Source organism: Schistocerca piceifrons, chromosome 4 (assembly GCF_021461385.2).
Source record: "Schistocerca piceifrons isolate TAMUIC-IGC-003096 chromosome 4, iqSchPice1.1, whole genome shotgun sequence".
Classification (NCBI taxonomy): domain Eukaryota; kingdom Metazoa; phylum Arthropoda; class Insecta; order Orthoptera; family Acrididae; genus Schistocerca; species Schistocerca piceifrons.
This window is the reverse complement of record NC_060141.1, coordinates 488,338,940-488,340,888: the sequence shown is the minus strand read 5'-3', so window position 1 is coordinate 488,340,888 and position 1,949 is coordinate 488,338,940. Positions and strand designations below refer to the sequence as shown.

At 38.9% G+C, this 1,949-nt stretch overlaps 1 protein-coding gene across 1 annotated transcript; it reads left to right on the top strand.

The window, feature by feature from the left end:
• The first annotated feature begins 249 nt into the window (after positions 1-249).
• On the top strand, positions 250-750 carry LOC124795935 (putative gustatory receptor 2a). Its single transcript, XM_047260015.1, has one exon. The coding sequence runs from the start codon at positions 250-252 to the stop codon at positions 748-750; it is 501 nt and encodes a 166-aa protein (XP_047115971.1).
• The last annotated feature ends 1,199 nt before the right edge of the window (positions 751-1,949 follow it).

Sequence of the window (1,949 nt, the reverse complement as noted above, 5' to 3'; positions counted from 1 at the left end):
GCAGAAGACGCAGAAGGAGATCTTGACATGAAGATTTCGAAACTCTTAAGTAATACTCCGGAAGAGAAAGATTTACAGTGTGAGGATAAACTTTTTGTCAGGAAGACTTTTGCGTCACTACACTCTGATGCCCAAAGACTTGTGAACGGACCTAGAAACGATGTACCCTGCTGTAATCAAGTAATGGTGACAGAGGAAGACGCAAGTCAGCTGCGAAATTTGCGCAAAATATATTGCCTCCTTGTTGAAATGAGTAAAGCTGTCAATGCAGCTTACGGAATACAAAATCTCGTAGAAGTGGTCAGCTGTTTCGTGAGCATCGTGACGTACATTTATATCAATGTTGTCGTCTTCTTAAATTTGAAGGTGGTGTGGCCTGAAATACCGAGCAGTCAAGTCATTATCATGTTCTCTATGTGGACTGGACTAATGGTTGGGCGTCTGCTCACCACAGCCTACAGCAGCGACATGGTTGTGCAAGAGACCGTCCGCACACAGCGGCTGGTCCAGAAACTTCTGCTGTTACCGCTGCCTGCTAGAAGCGGCTGTCCAGACGAGCTTCAGCTCTTCGGAGAGCAGATAGCGCGCAGTCGACTGCGCTACAGTGCAGCGGGGTTCTTCACGCTCGACCTGTCTTTGCTGAGGAGCTTCACAGCCACCGTCACCACCTACGTCGTCATCCTCGTCCAGTTCGGACTGTCTGGCGCGAGCAAGCAGCAAAGTGGCAGTGCCGCTGAATGTAGATGTTAACCAAGCAATAAAGTTACACGTACCCGAGAGGACTGTCACATACACAGTTCTGCCATACAGCTATCGGTTCTCATTACCGTTCCCAATTTCCTTCATTCCATGAAATTTAAATGTCTTATGATTCTTCGTCGACTATTACAGATCAGCTACTAACAACTGTAATTTCATCTTAATGCACATATGGCACTATATTAATCAAAGAAGATGTGTTTTATCTGTTTGTTTTATGCATACAATGTTCACAGTACTTCAGTGTGAATATCTGTCAATGAGATTAACTCATAATTATTGAATGACAATAGGCAAACATTTTATATTTTTCTGGGTATCAAGTTTAATATTATTAGAGATATAGTGTAGTATGACTGTTAATATTTTCCCGTTATGTTTAGATATGACAAACCAAACGTATCGAACTTAAAAAACACTACGAAACACTTAGACAGTACTTGTTTAACAGTGATGAAAAAATTTAAAAAGTTAAATGTTACTCATAATCTGGTATTTGAGTTTTAATCATATGTTCATTGTTGATATAGATAAATAGAGCTAAATACAGTTTGGTTCCAGCACTTTATTCTGAAAGATAAGAGCAGTTAATTAATAGATAGTACTAAAACGTGCACAGATGTGGATCACCGTATAAACAATAAAGCTTTCTTTCATTTGTGATGTGTATTCTTTGAAAATTACGCTACAAACATTTCAATGCAAAATAAGCAAGGTATACGGATCTCATTGCATCTAACTGCAACTGACAATAAAGTCTCTTTCACCAGGCACTACCTAAATGCTACTAAAAGGAATATTCAGGCATAAGAAACGTTTATATAATTCCGGACCTGAATACCTACCATAAAAAGTGTTAATGTCACAAATATGGGCGCTCATGCTTCGTAGTTGCGTGCGGATCATGCTGTTTAGTAAACGATCTTAACCTTCTATTTACCAGAAAATCTGTATAGTGTTGCTTACCAGTCGGACCTCGCAGGCCCATGTTCTTTAAATTGGCATAAACTGACAGTATTTTGAGTATTTATGATGTGAACGACTTTTGAGGTATAACTACTTTTAAAATAATTTTATTTATTTAAAGCTTACATTAAAAAACAATTTTATGTGCATGTATTGTAAATAAAACCGCCTCTTCCTGCTGCCACTTAATTTATTAATCCCAGACACGTTTCGCCTTTTTCTGA

What these genes read in the sequence shown, in the direction of transcription:
- LOC124795935 (XM_047260015.1), top strand. Translation starts at nt 250, where the DNA reads ATGAGTAAAGCTGTCAATGCAGCTTACGGAATACAAAATCTCGTAGAA.